Source organism: Sorex araneus, chromosome X, assembly GCF_027595985.1.
Source record: "Sorex araneus isolate mSorAra2 chromosome X, mSorAra2.pri, whole genome shotgun sequence".
Classification (NCBI taxonomy): Eukaryota; Metazoa; Chordata; class Mammalia; order Eulipotyphla; family Soricidae; genus Sorex; species Sorex araneus.
In genome coordinates this window covers 56347030-56369875 of record NC_073313.1, presented here as the reverse complement: position 1 = coordinate 56369875, position 22846 = coordinate 56347030, and the positions used below count along the sequence as shown (strand labels likewise).

Below are 22846 nucleotides of genomic sequence, written 5' to 3'. Positions count from 1 at the left end.
TACCAACATTTTGTCCCCTGTTGCATATGACATGAACTTTAGAATAGATTCTTTTTTGTATATTACTTTAATACAAGATTATCTGTCAATGTGCATAACTTTCTTTCAATTTTATGGGTTGATGATACCAAGATTTAGAAGTTCTCCTAAATTAACAGGGTAATGGATCCAGGATTACACCACATTTCTTTTCTTGTAATGGAAAAATCTTTTATGTGCAACAAAATACCACTGGTAGCCATTAGGAGTATTAGGAAAGTGAACATTTTTTGGTGATTTTCCCTCTTTTACTTGCCTTTTGTTGTTGTTTATATTACTGGAGGTCACATACACTTGATTGTGTTGCTCACCATATGTTGCACACTTCATTACAATGCTTACACACTATTTATTTATTTATTTATTACACTCTTTGTAGTTGCGCTTGCTAGGTCACACTTTTTAGTTGTGGTACTTGCATACTTAGTGGTGCTCACCTGGTCTTACATGCCTTTGTTTGTGGTATACCAGATGCCACACATGTTTGTGATGCTTGAGATCACAAAACAGCAGCGTCATTGGTATTGCACTCAGCATGTGGGATGTACCAGCGATCAAACTTGGGATTCATGTCTGCAAGGCAGGCAAATGTCCTACCAAGAGCTATTTTAGCCCTGAATGGAATATTCTGAAAAACTTTATTACCAATAGTCATTTCTTTTCAGGGACAATTGGTGATCTCTCTTTCTAAAAGATATATTTAATAAAGTTAGGAGGCAGGAGTTTTGCAAACTTGTTGTTCAAGGGTAAAGATTTGAAAAGTCAACTCAAGGAGACCTTTCTGGAATGAAGTGGGAAGACTTGAATTGCTCTGACAAAGTAGAAATCTAGAGAAATTTGAGGAGATCATTGGGAATGGGAGTAGTGTCATTAGGAGGAAATTTTCATTTTCTCTTTGCTTTTGAATTTAGTACCAGTAGCAGAATTTTGTTTATCAAAAGGACCTTTCTGTACAAGTTTTCCATTATATGTTATAGGTGTTGTGTGTTGATTGGAGGAAAATGTGATTAAAATAGTTGTTTATATTATACGTAATGGAATACTTAGATACACATATCTCTACTTAATTTTGTAGTTACATGTGTTTTATCATTTACATCATTCAGTAATAATATTCCTGTTCCCAGTTCAGTCCAAAATATCTTTTTGTTTCTTTTGAATAATTTTGTATGAAGTGTTTTTCTGTAAATTCTGCAAACACAAAGTATCAGCTGTATGATTAACCTCTCTTAGCTTGAAATTAAGTAATTCATAGCTTTGTCCTCACAGTAAATTGGTGATGAAAGATTTTCCAATTAGGTCTTAAATACTGTATTACATTAACTCCAGTGAGCAAGGGAAGGGTTCTTACACAAAATTCATCTAGGACTGGATGAAGGATTTAGATTTATGTGATACTTGTAGCTATTTCCAGTAATGTATATAGGAAGAGAAATGAAAAATATAGGACACATTTTCAAGGATTTCTTATTTAAATATGGATTAAATAAAGGATACACTTTTAGATGAGTGGGAGTTGTTGAGATGTAGTATCATTCTGTGTTCACTCTTCAGGGTGAGATCTCAATTTACCCTGCTTTTCCCTCTCACTACAGTCTACCCATCATTGGAGTCTGATGATGATGATCCTGCTTTGAAATCTCGACCCAAGAAAAAGAAGAATTCAGATGATGCTCCATGGAGTCCTAAAGGTAATCTAGTTTTCTGTACTTGAAATCTGCAGGTAGTAGAGGAAAAGTAGTCTTTCCCAAAAAAGTTAATATAGGAGTATATGATCGAACCATTCATTTGTTGTTTACATTTATTTACATTTGGGGTCTTTATTGGGGGCATACCTGATTCTGTTCAGGGATCACTCGTGGCAGTTTTGGGGACCATATAATTTACTAGGATACAAGTTTGGATTGGCCAGTATGCAAAGCAAGCACCCTACCTGCTGCACTATCTCTCTGACCCCACATTTTGGGGTGTTGGGCCACACGCAAAGGTGCTCATGGAATTATATGGGGTACTAGGATCAAACTAGTGTCAGCAGCATGCAAAGTATATACTGTCTGTACTGTCTTTCCAGCCCAATTTATTCAAGCGTTTGTTGGAAACCTGCAGTGTGCCAGTAACTATGTTAAAAGCACTAGTGTGATTCATAAGGTAGAGTTTTTTGATCTGCAAACATATAGGTAATGGAGCATGTTGCTTCTGTTATTGTATGACTTGAGCTGAAAAGAACAGGGCATTAAATAAATTTTACCAAGGAATCTAAAGCTGTGAGAACATTTTTGCACCATCATCCTAATACTTTTGAGAGATTGTTGACAAAGGAAGGAAAATCTGTTAACTATTGAGTATTGGACTCTGGATTATTGTCATCCGTATTGGCTGAGAGGCCATATCTAAGGAAGGAATAAATGACCAAACATGATGGCCTCTCATCTGTATTGCAGTCCATAATGCCCATAAGTAGAGAGAGAGTAAGAGGGAAACTGCCTACTATAGAGGCAGGGGGAGGGGTGGGACACAGGGGCTGGGTAAGGGATATTAGGGGCATTGGTGGTAGAAAATGTACACTGGTGAAGGGAATGAGTGTTTGATCATTGTATGACTGAAACTCAAACATGAAAGCTTTGTAAGTGTTGCTCAAGGTGATTCAATAAAAAAAATGAACATTAAAAATGGAATTTGGAGGGTAATTTTATTTATGTCATTGGCTGGATGTATTTCATGTTGAAGGGTATTGTGAGATTTTGATGTTTCTCAAACTACCCAAAACTTAGTAGTTTAGTTTACTTGTTTATTTTTGTGGGTCTCCCATGCAGTGCTCAGGGGCCCAGTGATGCAGCATTGCTCAGGCCCAATATTTCTGGCCATTTATTGCTACAGATTGAATTGGACCTGGATCTTTTCAAATGCGAAGCATGTACCTCTGATGCCTAACCTATTTCCCAAGCTCCAAAACTTAGTGATTTAGAAAGAATAGTAGTTATCATATCTCATAGTTTTGTAAGTTAACTTTGTCCTTCCCTGTAGAAGTAGGCTGGAATTGTATGGTCTGAAAGTGATCTCCATGAGTTCTCAGAGACCTAATTTGGGGTATCTAGGGTCTCTCTACTTACAGTATTCCATTTATCAGAAAGCCAGTCCAAGCTTTTTCATAAGTTAACACAAGAGTTTCCAGCAACAGGAGAGCAAGGGCAAATCCCAGTATGCAGGTAATTTTCAAGTCTCAGTTTGTGCCATGTTTGCTATTGTCTCATTAGCTAAAGCAAGTTACTTAGTTAACAATTCAAAGGATGGAGAAATAGCTTTCCATCTCCATTTTTAATTGTTGTATTTTATTTTGGGCCTCACCTGGCAGTGATCAGGGCTTAACTCCTGGCTCTGAGTTCAGGGATCACTCCTTTTGGGGCTTGGGAAACCATATGGGGTGCCAGGGATAGAACCCAGGTGCACAAGGGAAGCACCCTACCTGCTGTGCTACCACTCTGAACCTCCAACTCCTTTTTTCAAAACATTAGTTTTTCCACTTTTCCTTACCTTTATTGATAGGACCAGGGTTGCCCTTGCTTTTTTGTGGTGTTCCCACACATATGCTCACCAGGCGTTGCTTTCTCCTGACTGAAAAACTCACATATCTTTCGGATGCAGTGCTTATACATAGATTGGCTACAATGCATCAGGGATCACACACACTATTGTGGTGCCAGGGTTCACAAGCAGCAGAGCCACTGGGACCAATTTTATCACAGATAGAAGGCACCAAGGATTGAACTCAATGATTTTACTACTTACAAGGCAGGGACTTAGCTACTGAGCCATCCCTAAAGCTTTATTTCCATCTCTTGTTAGAGGAAACTGCAAAATCTTCCTTTGTAACACAGAAATATGTCTTCTGGTAGTTATCTACAAAACTCAAAATAATAGAATTTATGTCTCCAGTCCTTTTATTCTTTTGATCTCTAGATTATTCACTTTCTTTTTTAAAAAAATTTTTTATTAGTGAATCACATTTACAGACTTACAAACTTTCTGCAGATTATTTTCTGCAGAGTATTTCATGCTTTCCCACTTTTTAAAGCAGATTCTGCTTGCTTTTCATTCATACAATGATCGAGTACCCAATCCCTTCATCAGTGCCCATTTTCCACCACCAATGGTCCCTGCATCCCTCCCACCACCCCCACCCCGTTCCTCTGCACTGCCCCCACCCCCGCCTCTGTGGCAGGGCATTCATTTTTTGGTCTATCTCTCCTTTTGGATGTTGTGGTTTGCAGTAGAAGTATTAAGTGGCCATCATGTTCAGTCTGTAGTCTACTTTCAACCCATCTCTCCCATCCCATCCCGAGCAGGCCCTCCTTGCACCCTTTACTTGGTGGTCCCTTCTCTATTTGAGCTACCTTTCCCCACAGCATGCGAGGCTGGTTTCTAAGCTGTGGAATAATCCTGTTGGTACTTATCTCTGCTGTTCTTGGGTGTTAGTCTCCCATTCTGTTACTTTCTATTCCACAAATGAGTACAGTCTTTCCATGTCTGTCTCTCTCTTTCTGATTCATTTCACTTAACTGGATACTTTTCACGTTGCTCCACCTATATGCATATTTCATGACTTCATCTTTTCTAACAACTGCATAGTATTCCATTGTGTAGATGTACCAAAATTCCTTTAAATAGTCATCTGTTCTCAGGGTTTTTTCCAGATTCTGGCTATTATAAACAGTGCTACAATGAACATGTAAGTGCAGATGTCATTTCTACTATACTTTTTTGCATCTCTGGGGTATATTCCCAAAAGTGGTATTGCTGGTGGATTACTCACTTTCTTAAGTTATTGGTAGCACTTTTTTTTTCTTTTTGGGTCACACCCAGCGATCCACAGGGGTTATTCCTGACTCATGCACTCAGGAATCACTCCTGGCGGTGTTCGGGGGACCATATGGGATGCTGAGAATCGAACCCGGATTGGTCGAGTGCAAGGCAAACGCCCTACCCACTGTGCTATCACTCCAGCCCCCTGGTACCACTTTTATTCCTTCCCTCTTCCAACCTTCTTAGTAGTTCTTTAGTGTTCACATTTTCAAGGTTGTTAACACATACTTTGACTTGTGACTAATACTCTACAGAAATTTAGAGGTTAACTATATATAAGAAATTTTTTAATGCCTACAAACTATTTTATTCCAGGAATATACCTAATTCACTTAACTTATTTAATGTGGGGCACTTAGCCTAATGCCAGGTTTACACAATTAGTGATAACACTTTAAATGAACTGATTTGGAATATCCATAAAATTTTAGAAGAAAATAAACAGTGAAAAGTCTGCCTACCAACACTGTTTTGCAGTCTTCCAAATTCCAAACAGTAGAGTTAGCCACTATTACTGGTTTCATCTTTTTTAAAATTTCATTTTTATAATGTTGCTCACAATAATTTATTACATTCAATATTCCAGTACCAATCCCACCACCATTACACCTTTCTACCACCATTATTTCAAATTTTAACACCACCACCCAAGCCTGCCCCAAAACAGATCCTAAATAATTTATTTTGTATTACTTGTTATTAATAGTTGTCTTAAATTACCAAAAAGGTTTCCTTAGAGAAAAGTGTGTGAAAATTGTTGTATCTCATCTTGGAGCCATCAAGTCCTTGTGAAAGAGGTTACTAACATGTTGTAACATGTTGTAAGATTGAGTCTTGTGTGATAATAAATTTTTTTATTGAGATAGGTTGACTTCTATTTTACACCCCATCAAATGTGGTGTGCTACTCTCTATACATCAGTGGCATAGAGTATGAGATGTCATGCAGCCATAACATTTTAGGAATTCTAAAATTTATAATATGGTGATAGAACTGGAGTTAAATTTTCAACTGGATGGTGACTTTGGGGTCCAGATGCATCTCTGCAGCTTGTGTCTCTCTTCTGAGATTTATTTGTGAGTCTCTGGATCATGGCAGTTAATGAGCTTATATGGCACCAGAGGCAGTTCATGCGCATGAACGCCAGGCTGGTAGAAGCACAGGAAGATGGGAGGAGGTTGCCCATTCCTGACTCCATGTGAGCCTGGAGATTTTGGTAGCAAAACCTACATAGCTGAGTTTTTCAGCAGATTTATTTTCATGCGTGAGGTGCTCATCCCAACCTGTGGAGACTGACCGTGAGTATGTCGGCAATTGGGTTCTGGAGATTTTTGGTTGCCCGGGTTCTGTTGAGGTGCTAGGTTCTCCCACCCCTCTTCACGGTGCTCTGGATGAATTCAACCTGGCCCAGGGTGTGGAGGTATCTCTGCAGCTTGTGACTCTCTTCTGAGATTTATTCATGACTTCTAGTGGTTTCATCTTTATCCATACTGAAATAAACTATATATAAACAAATAAAAACATGGATATTTTTAATTTTTTAGTTGCAAGCATACTTTTTATAGTTATGTGCTATACTTTTTCTTAGAGATTGTTTTGCATTCACAGGTAATGCATGAGTATTGTTTCCCTAGACATTTGCCAATACAGTTTGAGAACATGAATGTTTTAGAAACTCTTAAAATGTATTGCTAAATTGCTTACCAGAACGACTGTGCTTGTTTACATTCCCACTGGCTATGTGTGAGTGCATTTGTTTATGAAATCCCCACAGATGTTGAGCATATCATTTGTTTACCTGTGAAAAGAGGCACCTCTCAGGCATCATTGGTGAGTGCTTATCAATAGCCTCAGGGTCACAAAATGACTGCCATACATCTGACATAGAGGATATAAAGAACAGGGAAAAATAAAAGCACAAAGAAACAGGACTGTCCAGAAGCACCCACACCAAGAAGTTCTAAATTCCACTTTTAAAAACTTTTCTATGGCTGAAATTGTTACATGGCCAGGATTTTCCTCCACAGAAGCCAGAAGACTATTTTTAGTGAATATCATTGCTGTCCCACCAAGTCAGATTCTGTTAGCATGCCAAAAAAAAAAGAGAGAGTTGTACTAGGTTGAGAACAAGCAATCTCTACATTTGTACTATTCTGATCTTTGTTAACTTACCATAGTATCTCATTTATTTATTATGTATTTATTTCTTTGTTTTGGCTACTAGGAATTGAACTGAGGGCCCAATAAATGTGAAGCATATTCTCTACCACTGAGCTTCATCTGATTTAATTTACCTTTCTTGAATTAAAAATTTCCTGTATGTTTGTATTAGCATGACAATTTCTTCTTTTGTGACATTTTTTATGGTAATTGCCCATTTATCTCTAACTCTTTGAACTTTTCAGTCATAGCTTTTTGCATAGTTAGGACTTAGTCATCCGTGTGTGTGCGCTTAGATTCAGCTGAAGGGAACATATACCCCATCTATCAAAAAAAGTTGTCCAAGAACTCGGGGCCTTGTTTTAAAACTACCACATTTACAAAATTAAGGAGAACAATGCAAAATATACCTAAGAATTTATGAGTGATACTTGTGCATTAATATAGAATGAGAAAAATTATTTACCCATTTCCTGTTCTGACAAGGGGTTAATATCAAAAATATATAAGGCACCATTTGAACTTGGGGAGATTCAAAAAAACAATAAAATATCATCTTACACCACAGAGACTGACACACATTAAAAAGAACAAGAACAATCAGTGCTGGTGCGGATGTGGGGAGAAAGGGTCTCTCATTCATTATTGGTGGGAATGCCAGATGGTCCAGCCTTTTTGGAAAATAATATGGTCACTTGTAAAAAAGAAAACAACTAGGAATTGAGCTTCCATATGACCCAACAATACCAATTCTATGAATAGACCCTGGGAGCCCCAAAACGCACAGCAGAAACACCATCTGCACCCAATGTTCATTTCAGCACTATTCACTATAGCCAAAATCTATAAATGAGGGCCCAAGAACAGACAGCTGGATAAAGAAACTGATACATCTACACAATGGAATACTATATAGCTGTTAGGAAAAATGAAGTCATGAAATTTGCTTATAAATGGATGAACATTGTTTTTTTCTTATTATTTAGTCTTTGTGAATGACATTAACTGTTTGGTTTTTTTCTTATTTTTTAAAAACTTATTTAGTTTGTGAAATTACAAAGTTATTCATGGTTGTGTTTCAGGCATACAATGTTTCAACACCATTCCCTTCTCCAGTTTCCACTTTCTTCCACCAATCCTCCCCCTACCTTCAGCATCCCAATTGCATCCCACCTACTAGTCTGCTTCTATGAGTCATTTTCTATATTTTAGATTATTTTTCACCCTTTCTTCTTTTTCAAAAAAATTTGTTTTTAGTTTTAGCAGCTGGAGAGATAGTATAGTAGGCTAGGTAATTTCCTTGCACACGACCAACCTGGGTTTGCTCCCTGGCACCCCAAGTGGACCCCCGATCCCCACTAGGAGTGATCCTTTAGAGGAAAGCTAGAGCACCACTGGATAGTGGCCCCTTAAAAAAAGGCAAAATAATTCATTTTCAGTTTAGTAACCATGATTTATAATTTTACTGTCAACACTAGAGTTTCGTGAATACGAAATTCTAGTACCATAACCCCCAAGAGTGTCTATTTTCTCATGTCTCAAGGTCCCCCTCTTACTCCTCCCTACCTCAATCCCTCCCTTCTCCCCCATCTCACTGCTATAATAAGCTCAGTTCTGTAGGCCAGTTCTTAGATTGTGTTCCTCTTGGCCTTTTGTTATTCCATTACTCTGCTTCTTTGTATTCCACATTTGAGAGAGAGAGATCGTCCTGTATCTGTATCTCTCCTGGCCTTCTTCACTCAGCATGATACATTTTAGTGCCATCTAAATAGTGGCAAATTACATGATTTTCTCTTTCTTTAGCCTAGTAGTAATTTCATTACAGATATTACATTGTGTATATATACCATTTTTGTTTATCCAGTCATCTGTACTTGGACATGGATTGTTTCCAGATTATAAGTATCATGAATAAATGGTACAATGAACATAGTACCAAATGCCTTTTCTAATTAGATTTTTGGCTCTTAAGACAGTGGTCATTGTCTTAAGGGATCAGGAGTTTAGAGCCACACCTGGCAGTGCTCAGGGGCTACTCCCCAGCTCTGTGCTCAGGGGTTGCTCCCTGGTGGTGCTTGGCAGACCACGTAGTGCCAAGGATTGAACTGAGATCTGCTGTATACAAGGCAAGCATGTTAACCCTGTACTTTCTCTCTGGTCTATTGACATTTCCTTTTCAGAGAAATCAGACCCATTATCTTAGGAATGCCTAATTGATTTCTCATGGTGCCATTTAACTTATTCTTTTATACTTATGTTTCCTGAAAATGAAAATATAATAAACCAATCATTTGATTTTAGACTTTTTGCAAAACTACTTCCCAGGTAATGCTGTAAATATCCTTTTACATTGTGTTAGGAAGTACATGAAGTCTTATCTCAGTATCAGTGGCACTCAGTTAAGAGGTTGATCTCCTGATTTTACCATTATGGAGTTTTTCTTCTGAAATAGCTACTGCTCTACTAAGCAACAGCTAATGACTATGTAGCTCATAGACAGAATAGCATATCAATATTAATAAATGAGATAGGATGGTATATATTGATTATATTATGTGGCATATGTTAAGTGACCTGTCCAAATCAAAAGTTCAGAGGACTGAAAGGTCCAATGTAAGATCCTAAATGTTTTGCATAGAGGTTGACTTCTGCTTACCTTTGACAAATGATTAAGATTTGAATACATGTACAAAAGAGAAGAACATAGTCCAGGAAGTGTAAATGGCGAAATTAAAGGCACAGGAAGAAAGGTTGAGTTGTACAGTGGAACTCATTGTGCCTGGAGATGTTCATTATATGGTTGTGGTAATTTGATTAAGGGATATAGGTTCATTGTGCCTGGAGATGTTCAGAATATGGTTGTGGTAATTAGCTTAAGGGAAATAGGTTAAGTCAATGACAGTTGGATGGATTGCTTGGGATGGGAGATGTGTGCTGAAAATAGATAAAGGATCAAACATGATGGCCTCTCAAGTATCTATATTGCAGACCATAATGCCCATAAGTAGAGAGAGAAAGTAAGAGGGAAATTGTCTGCCATAGAGGAAGGGAGAGTGATGAGACTTGTGGGGGAGGGATACTGGGGACATTGGTAGTGGAAAATATGCACTAGTGGAGGGATGGGTGTTCGATCATTGTATGACTGAAACTCAAACATTAAAGCTTTGTAACTGTAGCTCATGGTGATTCAATAAAATTATTTTTAATTAAAAAATAATGAAAATTGGTAGGCCAGAAGTAGAACTAGCATTTCTACTTTAATTAAATTTCTACTATTAATTTGATGCCATGTAGTGAAGTGCTACTTCAGGAAAGTTAACTTTTATCCTTTAATCAATGGGTGCTCTGTGTACATTGGTTATTTGTCTTATTGATGGAAAGCAAACATCTGGATTTATAAATAGCTAGAAGCAGAAAGAATAAGTGACTTTTATATTTGGCATTCAGATAAATGTCTGTTTTGTTTCCTCTGCAGCTCGTGTGACCCCAACTCTACCAAAGCAGGATCGTCCTGTGCGTGAGGGAACACGGGTAGCTTCCATTGAAACAGGCTTGGCTGCAGCAGCTGCAAAGCTGGCTCAGCAGGTAGGTGATGCCCAGCAGGCCTAGACAATGACTCTGCTGCTGAGACTACTGATGATGTAGTCTCAAAACTCAGACCTTTTGACTGATAGGATCATACTGATCTTTCATATCCCAACTCAATAACAAGCTGTTTTTATAGGTCATACAATTGACAAGGCGTAGAATGAAAGAAAATAGAAGGCCAGGGGAAAATGTGTCCTTGATGATGTCACTTGCTTTTTCTGTTATATATAAACCTCTAAAATGAAAAGGATTAAGTTTGTCTTTGATGAAAACATTTGCTTTCATATGGAACCCAAAATAAATGACTCAGCTGAGTACACTTAGGTTCTCAGCCACCCACCAGTATCACATAAATTGGTTTTTGGGAAAAGAGACTGTTCTTGTCCTCTTCCGCAAATAATATTTCCTTGATCTTTACCCCTTCTTCCTAAGAAAGATTCGCCTGCTAATTATTGTCCTTCAAGACTCCCTTCATTAGGATTCTTCTAACAATTTACAGTTTTTAAAGTTCTTTAATATATATAATATGCTATTAACTTTGTGGGCCATGGGAGGTAAATCTTCTGGTTCTTTCTTCAGTAACATTCCTTTAGGTCTTCATGCTTCATCCTACAGTTTAGAGTATTTATTGAGGATGTGCTTTGTGTTGGGCTGGAGTGATAGCACGGCGGTTGAGCATTCGCCTTTCATGCGGCCAACCTGTGTTCGATTCCTCCGCCCCTCTCGGAGAGCCTGGCAAGCAACCGAGAGTATGGAGCCCGCACAGCAGAGTCTGGCAAGCTACCCGTGTGTATTGGATATGCCAAAAACAGTAACAATAAGTCTCTCAGTGAGAGACGTTACTAGTGCCCGCTCGAACAAATCGATGAGCAACAGGATGACAGTGAAACTGACAATGCTTTGTGTTAGTTCTTCCATGTATTATGTCTCATGTAATTTACCTAGTAGCCCTGTTCAATAGGTTATATTTTCCATCATTTTACAGGTGAAGAAAATGAGGCTGTCTTTAAGTGACTAGTCCAGAATAATACAGCCAGTAGGAGGAGGAGACAAGATTCAAACGCATATCTTCTAACTACAAATTTCATGTTACTTGATATTCAAATAAAATGAAATAGTTTAATGTATAAGTTTAGTAATTTAAATAAAATTTAACAGTAATGTTTTTAATATGTTGTTTAGAAATGTCTCAGAAGCTATTATTGGGAGTTAGCAGAGAGTAAGCAGAGGAAGTAAGTAAAAAAAGGCCTTTTTTGACTAGAATTTCCCTCAATGTAATATATGGTTTTATATTTATACATATATATAAATGTGTATAGTCCAGTCCTTGCTATCACTTCAGCGATAGCACAGTGCGTTTGCCTTGCACATAGCCGACACAGGTTCAATTCTTTCGTCCCTCTTGGAGAGCTGGCAAGCTACCAAGAGTATCCCACCTGCTCGGCAGAGCCTAGCAAGCTACCTGTGGCATATTTGATGTGCCCCAAACAGTAACAAGTCTCACAATGGAGATGTTACTGGTGCCTGCTCAAGCAAATCAATGAACAATTGGATGACAGTGCTATAGTGCTACGTATATATGTATGTATATATAGATATACACATGTAATTTGATAATGAGCTCTGACTGTTTTAAATAAACTTATAAACTTATAAATTAATTTTGAGGGGGTCACACCCAGCTACCCTCAATGGCTATTCCTGGCTCTATGCTTAGAAGTCACCCCGGCAATGTTTAGAAAGCATGCATACAACCCTTTAAGCTATTTCTTGTCCCTTCCAAAAATCAGTTAATTAAAGATATGTAAACTATTTAGTGCTTTTTAAAGTACTCACTTCTGTTTTGGTCAATCAAGTATTACATCAAAGAAGTTTTTTTTAATTAGTGAAGTGTTTTGCAGGCTAAGTTCTTAGAGGTAACAGGGAAGCATTTCAGAATAAGGAAATTCCTCAATATGGTACATAAGATCCTTGTGATTTAGTCCCTGGTCACCTCTTCTCCCTAATATCTTGCCAGACTCTCAGGCATGCCTTTTGCTAGCCATATATTTGTACTTTAATACCCAGTGTTTATTCAGTATGTCAGATTGTTTTATGCCTCTGTATCTTTGCTGTTCACTGGAACTTATACTCTTTTAGATAACACTCCTAACACCCTCTTCACACCAGTTGATTTCAGTAGCCTTCTGTTTTCCATAGCATTTTATCATGGTACTTACTGGTATATTTTTCTATGTTTCTTGTGTTCCTTTTTAAATTGTAAGTACCTCAATGTATGTGTTTGTGTGTGTGTGTGTGTGTATGTGTACATATGTCTAGTCAGTATTTTGGGGTGAGTAAATAAAAGATGAATGAGTAGATATTTCTGGATTGGACATCTCATGGTGGGAAATGAGTTAGCATACAAATTGATTAGGAACTAGAGCTATAGTACACTGCTTATGGCACTTGCCTTACACATGGCCACTGGGTTCTATCCCCTGTACCCTATATGGCCCTCCAAGCCCACCATAAGTGATCCCTGAGTGCAGGAGTGAACCCTGAGCACCACTGGATGTGGCCTCAAAACAAAGCTCCCCAAAAGGTTAAAAGTGAATTAGTGAGCCAGGCTACCTTAGTTTGAATCTATGTTCACCACTTGTGAGATTTAAGTAATCACAAGTTACTTATTTTCTTTGTGTCTCAGTTTTCTTGTGGGTTTTAATTGAGGATTAGATGAAGTAATATATGTAAAAGCTCTCAAAGTTATATTATCCACAGATTAAGTACTAGTTACTCTATCAGCTTCTCAGTACTACTTTGTTAGCTTTTCATAATTACCATTATAGGTTGCCTGATGTAAATAACCAGATTATAGAAAAACAGGTGGAGAATTAGAATTTTCATGGGGACCTAGTAATAGCTTTTTCAACAAGGGAATTATAAAGGCAAAAGTGTTCCTGTCATATTGCAGTCTAGTTTTCTTGATGAAATCTGGATGAATTATATGAGGAGATTGACAACAAAGGTACAAAAATCAGTACATGATCACTTCTATATTTGAATGAGAGAAATTCAGAAATGGGGAGTAGAAATGCATTTCCTGGTGTGTATGAAACAACACTGTGGCCAATAAATGAGATTCTGAAGCCAAATGGCTTGGGCCTGAATCCCTGATTGTCTACTCATTGATTGGTCTTATAACCCTAGTGAAATGACTTTGCCTGCCTCTCTGTCAGTTTATTCTCCTAATTAATAAGATTCCGAATCTTTCTTCTCTAAATGAGTTAAACTATAGAACAGTGCCTGGAATATATTATTATATGTATTATTATTCTTGTCTCCCAGAAATTCCTATGGTAACCACACAGACTATCATCTTCTGAAGGCAGGGTTAGGTCTATGTTGCCAAGAGAAGGCAAATAAATGTAATCACTGATTTTGTCTGTGCGACTGTGCAGCATTTCAGAAGATGAAGCATTTACATGCCCTCAACACCAGGTTCTCAGGCTCCAGATACCCAAAACACAAGTATCCACTATACGGTGGGTGGTATATCATAAAGCAGTGGATGGCTGAATTTCAAGATACAAAAGTAACAATGCATTTGTCATCTGTCCCATTCAAAATTGAGGTTTTAAGACTCCCATGACCCGGAGGATTAAGTCTTCTATTAAAAGAAAAGGACTGGCAAGAGTAAGAGAAATCACTGTAAGAAAGAATAGTTTCTATCATTTTCTAGTCCATTCTGTGTGCTGTGTTTTATATATTCAACCTTTCAAACAGTCCTGAAAGGTGGGTATTTTACAGATGGACATTGAGACTTAGAAAGGTTAGTAACTTGTGTGAAGTCATCCAACATAGGGAGCAGATACCTGGATTTGAGCTTGTGCCCCTTGTTCAAGAGTTGTACCTTTTTTGAGAAGTATGTGTATACATATTTGGGCACGCTAGTTGAATGATTCTTCTGCTGTGAGGCTTTGAGCTCAAATTCCTTTTTTTTTCATTTAATAAAAAAATTATTGAAACATTTTACGCCTCAGTTTTCTCATCTGTAAACTGAGGAATTTTTTTAGGTATATTCTGATGGTTAAATGAGATAAAGTATGTAAAGCACTTCAGCTGCTGGCGTACATTTAGCTTTTATTACAAGCGTCATGGTTTGCCTCTTAAGATGCAACATTAAGACCAAAACCCAAGTCTCTGAACTCTGTCATCCTTCTCTTGCCACTGTACTTACTAGTGACATTGGTGACTTAAGAACAGATGGTACCAAAGAGATGACCTCAGGTTTCAGAAAGCTTCAGAAAGTATTTACATATATCCAGAATACATATGAGGTAAGGTTGGGTAATAGAACCATATTTACGATTTTCTACTTTCCTTTCTAGGAAATTCTCTTTTCTACTCTTATATTATTTCTTCCAATTGGCTTGTATTTCAGGAGCTGCAAAAGGCCCAAAAGAAGAAATGTATCAAGAAAAAACCATTGTTGAAGGAGATAGAACAGCCTCGCCCTCAAGACTTAAGTCTGAATGTGGCAGCGTCAGCTCCCACTCTGGCCGTTACACCCCAGCTTCTCACCTCCTCCTCACCTTTGCCTCCTCCTGAGCCTAAACAAGAAGCACTCTCTGGAAGTCTTGCTGACCATGAATATACTGCTCGCCCCAATGCTTTTGGTATGACCCAGGCAAACCGTAGCACCACACCTATGGCCCCTGGTGTTTTCTTGACCCAGCGACGTCCTTCAGTTGGCTCACAGAGCAATCAAGTAGGACAAGGTATGACTACCATGTGGTTGTAGAACTGATAAGGATCATAGGGTAACCAGTTCCAAACGCCAAGGTTTCCAAACTTCTGATAGAGTGAATGTCTGAGGACACTGATGGCCAACCTCAGGTAGTTGATCTCATAAGTCTTGAAGAGATATTAACTGTCATTAAGCAGAGAGGAGCACAGAGTCAGGTTTACAAAGATCCTCCTGTGGCCAGCATGAAGGGAAGGTTGCAGTAGGGATGTCTAGGGAGGAAATACGGGTTTAATGAAGAGTGGGACTCTAGCAAAGGAAATGAGGAGAGGAGGAAATTGATCAACCACGGAAGATGTCACATGGGATATAGGAAATAATCTGATGTGGGGAGAGAAGAATAGCTGGGGCAAAGAACACAAGCCTCCTTTTCCTTTTTCTTCTTGAGTCTCAAAGCCAGATTCCTAGAGTACACAGCTCAAGTAATGATGTTGGGAGTTTCTAATGAAACAAGACCCCGAGGATGGCAATGTCAGGACTCCAAGCTATAGTCAATAACCAGGCATTTATCTAATCCTGGTGGGCAATATAAAAATGATTGAGATGCATAGTCAACTCTCCCTGCAGACTTTAGGAAGGAAAATGATTAAACCAAAGAAATAATTGAGGAAAAGGACCCATCCTCTTACCAAGGAATTCATAGCTGCTGTAGGAATTAGGATGAGGAAAAGCCAAGACATGTGGCTTTGGATGGAAGTAGTTAAGGAAGATGTCCCAAAAATTGGTCTGGATCCAGGGATAAGGAAGAAATGAGATGAGGTGGGAGGCAAAGGAATGGGGTCAGCTAGGAGAGGGGTATATGCAAACAATTGGTGCTGGAGTTGCTATTGGAGCTCTTTCCTTTGCTTATTCTCCTTTCCCCATAGGAAAGCGTCCCAAAAAGGGCCTGGCCACAGCAAAGCAGAGACTTGGCCGTATCCTGAAAATCCACAGAAATGGCAAACTACTTCTGTGAACCTCCTTGTGTGCTGATCCTGACCCTTTCAACCCCATTGCCTTCTCCATTGTCAACTCTCGGGGCACTTCTGGATCGTATTGGCCCCGGACAAGGTGCTGAGGCGCATTGTCCTGCTTTCTTGGAACTGACCAAAGGCACGGACTCCCCCAACACCCTTCCCCACTTCTACTAAAGCGTCCTACCTTCTTTATCCATGCCTCCGAGTTGCTCTTAAATGGGAGAGCTTTCTAGCAAAGTAACACCCTCTTTTCTGCTGCTCCAACCTATTTCTCTCTCATGGGCTTTGCCCGCCCTTTAATCTCATCCCTACCTATAGCTGGATTGCTGGAGGAGAGAAACTCGAGGAGAGCCTGAATCCTTGGGTATTTCCCGCCCACGAGATCCCAGCATTTAACTTTCTACAACTATGGCTTTGTCTCTAGTAACTTGTCCACATCTGCCCATTCTTTCTTCCCCTTCCTTTCCCCAGCAGATGTTACTCACCTCCAGATTCTGCCCCCTCTTGCCAAATGTTTCATGAAAATAAAAGAAGAGGGTCGAGAGAGTTTCCTTACTGCCCCAGTGCAGGCCATTTACAGAGAGATGGCCTAGAAGAACCATGAGCTGATTTCACTCATCCTTGGGAAAATAGGAGATCTCTTTCACATCTCAGAATAGAGAGAGGAGCGACGCCTAAAACCTTGATACAATTTCGTAGTCCACTGGAGGGAGCTATTTGGGTATGGCTACAAATGAAGCTCCTTGTATTTGTGAGATCCCAGGATTTGCCAGGAATGAAGTCCTACAGAACATTATGTGGCTGTTACTCAACCCCAGCAGATTAAAAATCACCTTCCAGAAGCCTGAAAGTACCTACATCTGAAGCAGACAACCCTGTTCCTTTACCTATACCACACAGCATCCCGGACCTTCTCTAGAGAGTGTGGCTGGAGTTCAGCCCTGGGTTCTACATGGGGAAATACCCTACTTCTTTTCCCACTTGAAGAACAAAGAACTCACGTCTTCATCCTGGCTTTTACACTCTTGGACATTGAGTCGGCATTCAAGCAGTGTGCAGAAACGCCACTTAGAAGTTCACACGCAGGAGAGAAGACACCATCTGAAAAGGAGCAGAACATCTGATCACCTTCTTCCCTTTGTGTACATCTCTGTTGTTCAGACAGTGCCCACCCCTTCCTCTCCCTGCCATTGTTTCCCTCACTTCTGCTGGCCTTGCCTTGCCTCTTTGGCAACCTGGACTGAAAGGAGAGTGCCCCCTTCCATTTTGGCACTACCTAAGTGGAGCACAACCTTGCTCTTTATTCCCCACTTCAGCCTCAGTGCTTCTGGGGAGCTTCACTCCATGCAGGCCACAGGGAATGTGTTAGCCTTCCCTTGTAATCTTTTTTGTCTACAGTTTGTCTTTCTTTTCTCCTTAGGACTGTCTATGCCATTTTCTTTTACTGTCTTGGGGACCCCAGAGGTCAAGCAGTTCTCCATCTAGTCACACCAAAGGCAAAAAGCCTGGCTACCTCCCCCTGGTATGTGAGGTCCCCACCTCCCTCCTGTTTCCACCCAGCTTTGCTTTTACCTGGGGATTTCAAAGTAGCAGAGGCTAGTGAGGAGAAGGAAGGAGGGTATATCCTGTATCCCTGTGTAAGCAACTGCTTGACTAGGCTCTGATTGTAATCACCAAGACCAGAACCCCACCCCTTCTGCTCATTAACCATCCCCTTGATCTTCCAAAGGCAGCTAATTGCTAGCAAATCCCCCTTCCCTCATTCTGGGTCTCTTTGCTCTATTTCTTTATAAGAAGTTTCTGTGGAACTGAAACCCAACCTCCATTTTACTGGGTTTAGTTTAGTTGGGCTCTCAGAGCCCTCAATTTGTATTTTGTTTCAAATGAAAAGCAAGTTTACCTTCAATTTTGCTTTTCCAAAGAGGCTAGTGTGCTCCCAGCCCCTCCCCCCTCCTTTTCAGTTTCTCAGTGAAGTGAGCTAGGAGGGGTTGAGACTGATATTAATCAAGGTTTTTTCAACAGTGATTTCCCACCATTTTGCACCTGAAGATGGATGAAAATGTTTTGTGGACTGACAAAATGATGTTCATCTACATACTGCCGCTTAAACTTGTCATCACAGGCAGTGCTGTCCCACTCCACTCTGCCACGTAATCCAGGCATACCATGTATTAAGTGGCAATAACTTTGAGGACTGGCAGGAAATTTCTGCAGACTGTGGACTGGCGGTTGAAAACCACTGGTTTAGAACATGCTGAGAGTTACCTCTAGTCTCTAATCACCAGCACAGAGCTGGGGGTTAGATGGGGGCAGGAAGAGAGGATTTCTATTCACCTTTAATATATTTTTACAAAAAAAAGCAGTTTAAAAGCAAGCCCACCGCTTCTGTACATGTCTAAATATATTTTTAGAAGTGGGTAGGATTGTGAATTTCTGATGCAGGGCCTTTTTATAAACAGGTTAGAATAGCATCATGCAGACTTCTCTATTGTTTTTCCCCATTTTTCTTATGTTGTGTTACTAATGTAATTTATATTTTTTTTAGATCCTTCCTTTCCTATAGAGATAAAAGTGATTTATCTTGGCAATTGCTTTGTTTGGATTTCTTTTTTTCTTTCTCCGTTGCTTTTTTGGTGTTGGGATGGTGCCACCTTATGCACTATCCCTCCCTCACATCTACTCAGCACTCCCTTGCCTCAGCCTTATACCTTAAGTGGGAAGGGGATGGATCTTTGATCTCAAGAGAGTACACATGATTCACACACCAGAAACAGATGATATAATGTACAGCAAGCAGAAAATAGAGCAGCAATTCAAAGATGACAAGTTTGTTGGGAAAACATAGCACAACTTTCATGGGATTTTTTAGAGGCTACACTTGTGTCTTGCTTCTTTGAATATAGAATTCTGGAGTTTTTCTCTCTTCCTCCATTCTTCCTCCTCTCACCACTCTCTCCTTTCCCAACACTTACAGCAGTGCAGAGAGAATACTCATTTCCTTCAGCCTGACTTTGCTCTTAACATTCTGTATATATTGATTCATTTCATCTTCCCCAACATGCATCCTACCAATGAGGAAACAGGCAAAGAAATTTCCCAGTTTTACACATAAGAAGTTACAGGATCAAGCTGGGTCCTGAGACTGTGTTCTTAACTATTCTATCACTGCTGATAATTGCTACCATTTATGAAGTGCCTTTTCTGTGCTAGGCATTATTCTATGTCAGAGGTGTCAAAATTAGTTGGCCTATTACTTTCAGAAAGAAAATTGCCGAGCAATCCAGCCCATCCCTAGAAATTTACCTCCTTTAAATGGAACAGACAAAATCACGCCCCCCCCCCCAATTGCACTGGAAACGACTACCTTGGATCATTATGACATTTCCCAGTTCGGGGTAGGGTAGGGTGGTATTGCCCACTTTGGGAAACACTGGTCTAGGATTTTCCTTTGTTTATGTCATTGAATTCTCACAGCCCTATGAAATAGTTATTAGCTCTGAATGAAGGCCACTGAAAATTGGCAGTGGTTTCCCACAGCAGAATCAGACTCCAAAGCTCACTTTCATTCCCCGACCATGTTACAAGCCTTTAGCAGCTCAGTTATGCAACAGATTCTTACTGAGCACTTGTTATGTTGAAGCTGTTAGCATTGAGAATCATGTCCTGAGGAGTATCCCCAGGGTAATGTTGAAAGTCTCGGTTACAAATTTACCATGACTATCCTTTCTGTTTGACCCAGGGAAAGTAGCTACTGTCTGAGGGTCACTGTGAGAGAAACATGAACCCAATAAGAATTCCTTTATCCTGGAGATTCTGCTTCTGTGGAGTTCAGTGTGAAACTATTTGGATTTGGCATTTTGGCTAAATGACCTCCCTTAGCTCTCAATCTGAATCTTGGTGTTAAAATTTGGATAGAAATGGTTCTTATCTAGGACATGGAAAAAGTGTTTTCTGTTAGAAAGCAAAACAGGAAAGTGGAAAGGGAATTCAGAGCCCTTTTGGGAATGGTGAACCAGGAACTTGCGATCTCACCCTCTTCATGAGGGCCAAAGCACTGTCGTTAACTTCACATTAGAAGATAAACTAGTGTTGATCAACTAACTCCTTATCCAAGCAGAAGCCCATGTCTAAAAATTGGAAGGAGAATAAATGCATCTATCTTCAGTCTTGACTCAAGTATGGAGTTAAAAGATGCACAAGACTTTCCACTAAGAACCCAATTTCTCTAAAACCAAGTAATTTAGGTGAGATTACTTCTCTGGATATAAATTCCTATATTTCCCAGGTGAAATTATCTGAATTATTAAGACCTACAGGAGATGCATAACCATGGAGATAGCCACTCACTAAAGCCAAGACACAAAAGCTGCACTCCTCAATTCATTTTTCAACTTTAAATCTCAAAATAGCTCACTTTCCAGTCTCTTGCCTTTCCCACAGGGCCACAGCATCATGTCAGCACTCACCAGGTAAGAAAGATATACAGCATTTATATTGTATTTACCCTGTCAAGAGTTCAGCAGTCCCCTGCATTATATTACACTCAATTGCATACAACCTTTCAAAGAACCATCACTTCAAAATCCTGCTTTCATCTTCCCTTCTGCTTAAGAGTATTTCATACTTTCCCACTTTTTAAATAATACCTTCAAGGCTTTTCAGAACCTGTCCCAAACTAGGAAATGTACTTTAAAGATGTGGTAGAAAAGGATGTGCCTGGGAATAGAGATCAATGATTTAGTATAGTCCTATCAACTTTGTGATCTTGTATTTACTATGTACTTCTTAGAATCTGTTTTATCATCCATAAAATGAAGGTATAATCCATAAAATGAAGAACCTTCATAGGGTTCTTGGGAGGAGAGTAGCCAGTGTTTTTAAAGAACTTAATTCTCTGGCACTAACGTGATAGTGTAATTTTCATCATTTAGAATTTGCCCATGGGGCTGGAGCAATAGTACAGTGGCCAGGGCACTTGTTTTGATCCCTTGCACCACTGACCCCTGCCAGGATTGATCCCTGAGCTTAGAACCAGGAGTAAGCCCTGAGCACTGCTAGCTGTGGCTCTTCCAAAATACATTTGCTCAACACTGCCTATAATCTTATAACACCATACATAGAGAAAGGCTTTCAAGGAATCAGAACATTTCAGATTGGAGCAGGGAATTGGCTTCATGAAAAAAGTGGTGTTTGAAAAGACAAAGTGATGTGATGAACTTTACACTCCTAAGAGGAAGATACAACTAAATATATAACAGACTTTCTGTAAGGATGCGACAGAATTATTTGTACCATTTCAATGTCAGAAACTCAGTTCTACAATGGTTTATTAAAGCCTCTTTGATTTCAGGTCCTGTGCATGTTGTTGCCTCAAGGACTATGGAGCATATGGCATATAGTACACAGACATGGATACTCAAATATTGTATATGGGATACCTACTAGGTAAAAATAAGTATGGGGTGTTATGGGAGCATTAAGAAAAACTAGAATTAGTCCGAGTAGTAGCAACGACTTTTAGGAAGAGGCAAGACCTGGATTGAATATTGAAGGGCATTCACCAAGCATAGAAGAACATAGAAGAATGATGGAATAGAACATTCCAAGCATAAGCAAAAGGACAAAGAGTGGTCTGGTGTATGTGTAAGCTCTTGAGTTTTTCTGGTGTACAGGCTAAAGTAAAATGACGTGTTGGAAGGATGAAGCTGAAGAAGATGGCAGGCGCCCAATCATAGAGGTCTGATTATGTCCAGGAGTTTTGTCTCTGGTGAATTTTGTGGTGGGGAGAGACTGAAGCAAGTTAATGTGGAGGTCAGTGGGAAGGTGGTTATGAGATTCCCCTTAAGATAATGTGGTATAAATCAGGGTAGTGTTTGTAAGAGATACCAGAGAGATTGAACAATTCCCCTTACTTTCCCCTAAAATTTATTATGAACAATCTCAAACATTCAAAAAGTCAAAGTAATTCATGTATCCACTATGTAAATACTTTTTATTTTTGTTGTTAAGCTCAAGGATCACTCCTAATGGGGCTCAGGGGATCATATGTTTGTCAGAGATTGATAGCAAGGTTGCTATCACAAGCCCCGTCACTATGTATATCCTACAGTTAGCATTTTACTAGTCTTTGCATGTGTTTTCCCCTCCATCTGTCAAGCCTTCTTATTGTAATATGTTATAAAATTAGACATCTTTACATCAAAATAGTGTGCGTAACTACTGGAGTTTAATATGTTTGACTTTTAGTTGAAATATCCATACAACAAAATATACGTACATTGAGTATAATTCTAGGCAATTTATTGGGGTTTTTTGGTTGCTTTTGTTTGGGGACCACAACTGTTGTTGCTCAGGGTCTACTCCCAACTCAGTGCTGAGGGCTCATTCCCAGTGATGCTGGGGGATAAAACCCTTGGTTCTAGCATGCAAAGTATGTTCTCAGTTACTTGAGCATTTC

At 39.4% G+C, this 22846-nt stretch overlaps 1 protein-coding gene across 7 annotated transcripts in view; it reads left to right on the top strand.

The window, feature by feature from the left end:
* PHF8 (PHD finger protein 8) overlaps positions 1 to 18977 on the top strand; it is a 128097-nt gene extending 109120 nt beyond the window's left edge. For all 7 annotated transcript variants that reach the window (XM_055122172.1, XM_055122173.1, XM_004606476.2 and 4 more), the window contains 4 exons: positions 1635 to 1730; positions 10535 to 10644; positions 15071 to 15407; positions 16300 to 18977. In XM_055122172.1, coding sequence (XP_054978147.1) covers positions 1635 to 1730; positions 10535 to 10644; positions 15071 to 15407; positions 16300 to 16388 — 632 coding nt within the window. In that variant the 3' untranslated portion in view covers positions 16389 to 18977. The remainder of the gene's footprint in view (positions 1 to 1634; positions 1731 to 10534; positions 10645 to 15070; positions 15408 to 16299) is intronic.
* Positions 18978 to 22846: the final 3869 nt, after the last annotated feature.